Here is a 1,108-nt window from a genome sequence, read left to right as displayed (position 1 = left end):
AAAAAAGGGGTACACCCTAGTGTAGCTGCCTCTGCAGCCAACACCCACATACTCGCTGGTAAGCCCGAATCAACCATCATAGCTGTAATTTTCTTTTGTATGGTCTTATTGAACCTTTCGGCCATGCCGTTTAATTCTGGCGTATACGAGGTAGCAAAGTCGCTACTTATCCTTTCTTTTTCCATTATCTCTGCGAACTTACCTCCAGTGAATTCTGTGTCATTATCGGCTCGAATATAGCATACCTTCTCATTGCTGTCTGAAAGGTTTCTGATGTGTTTCAGAAAATCTTCGAGACAGTCCCCTGACTCGCTTTTATTTTTAACGCAATATATCTTTGCGTACCTCGAGTAGTCATCGATGAAGATTATAATAAACTTATTATTATCGGGGGAAGATATGGGAGAAATGTGTCTGTGTGAATCGTGTGAAGGCTTCTCGTGGCTCGATATCGATTATTTTTGAACGGAAGTTTTTCCATTTTTGCCACCGCATAATTTACTGTTGAGGCTGCTGTTGGGTTGGTGGCAGCATGATTTGTTGCTGCATTTGATGCAACTGCAGCTGCACATTCCTGACATGCTGAAGCCGCTTATTATCATAATATTGAATGGCTTCAGGCTGCTGTTGCTGGCCTTGAAATTGCGGCGGCAATTGCTGCAGCTGCTGATGCGAGCCTTGAAATTGCAGCGATAATGGCTGCAGCGGCTGAGGAAGTGCTGGCTGTTGAGGAGGTGCTGGTTGTTGAGGTGGTGCCTGCTGCTGTAGAGGCACTTGCTGCTGCTCGTGCTGTCGAGGCACTTGCTGCTGTGGAGGTACCTCCTGGTGATCGCCCTGTGCCTGCTGTTGTTGCCGCAGTGCACGTAGTAGATTCTCCTGGATCTCGGGGTCGAGAGCATTTTCCATGCTTCTCGTTCTTCTTCCTATGAAAAAAATAAATACGAAAAAATTAGATTACAACTAGAAGAGAGAGATAAATAGAATAAAAGTAGATTAATATTAGATTGTTAGGCATACACAAACTGTACAAAAATCCACGCGGGTACAATTCATCTACAATTTAGCAAATAGACAAGTAACTACAATTTCAACATGGAAAAAAGAATGC

At 43.7% G+C, this 1,108-nt stretch overlaps 1 protein-coding gene across 1 annotated transcript; it reads right to left on the bottom strand.

The window, feature by feature from the left end:
- Positions 1-498: 498 nt before the first annotated feature.
- On the bottom strand, positions 499-906 carry LOC106655323 (alpha/beta-gliadin A-III-like). The gene has a single exon (XM_014375649.2). The coding sequence runs from the start codon at positions 904-906 to the stop codon at positions 499-501; it is 408 nt and encodes a 135-aa protein (XP_014231135.2).
- Positions 907-1,108: the final 202 nt, after the last annotated feature.

This window comes from Trichogramma pretiosum, unplaced genomic scaffold, assembly GCF_000599845.2.
Source record: "Trichogramma pretiosum strain Unisexual culture from Peru unplaced genomic scaffold, Tpre_2.0 scaffold12, whole genome shotgun sequence".
In the NCBI taxonomy this organism is placed as follows: Eukaryota; Metazoa; Arthropoda; class Insecta; order Hymenoptera; family Trichogrammatidae; genus Trichogramma; species Trichogramma pretiosum.
The sequence above is the reverse complement of the archived record's forward strand: the minus strand, read 5'-3'. Positions and strand labels throughout refer to the sequence as shown.

Bases quoted from the DNA above. Each gene is read 5' to 3' on its own strand.
- LOC106655323 (XM_014375649.2), bottom strand. From the start codon at position 906: ATGGAAAATGCTCTCGACCCCGAGATCCAGGAGAATCTACTACGTGCA.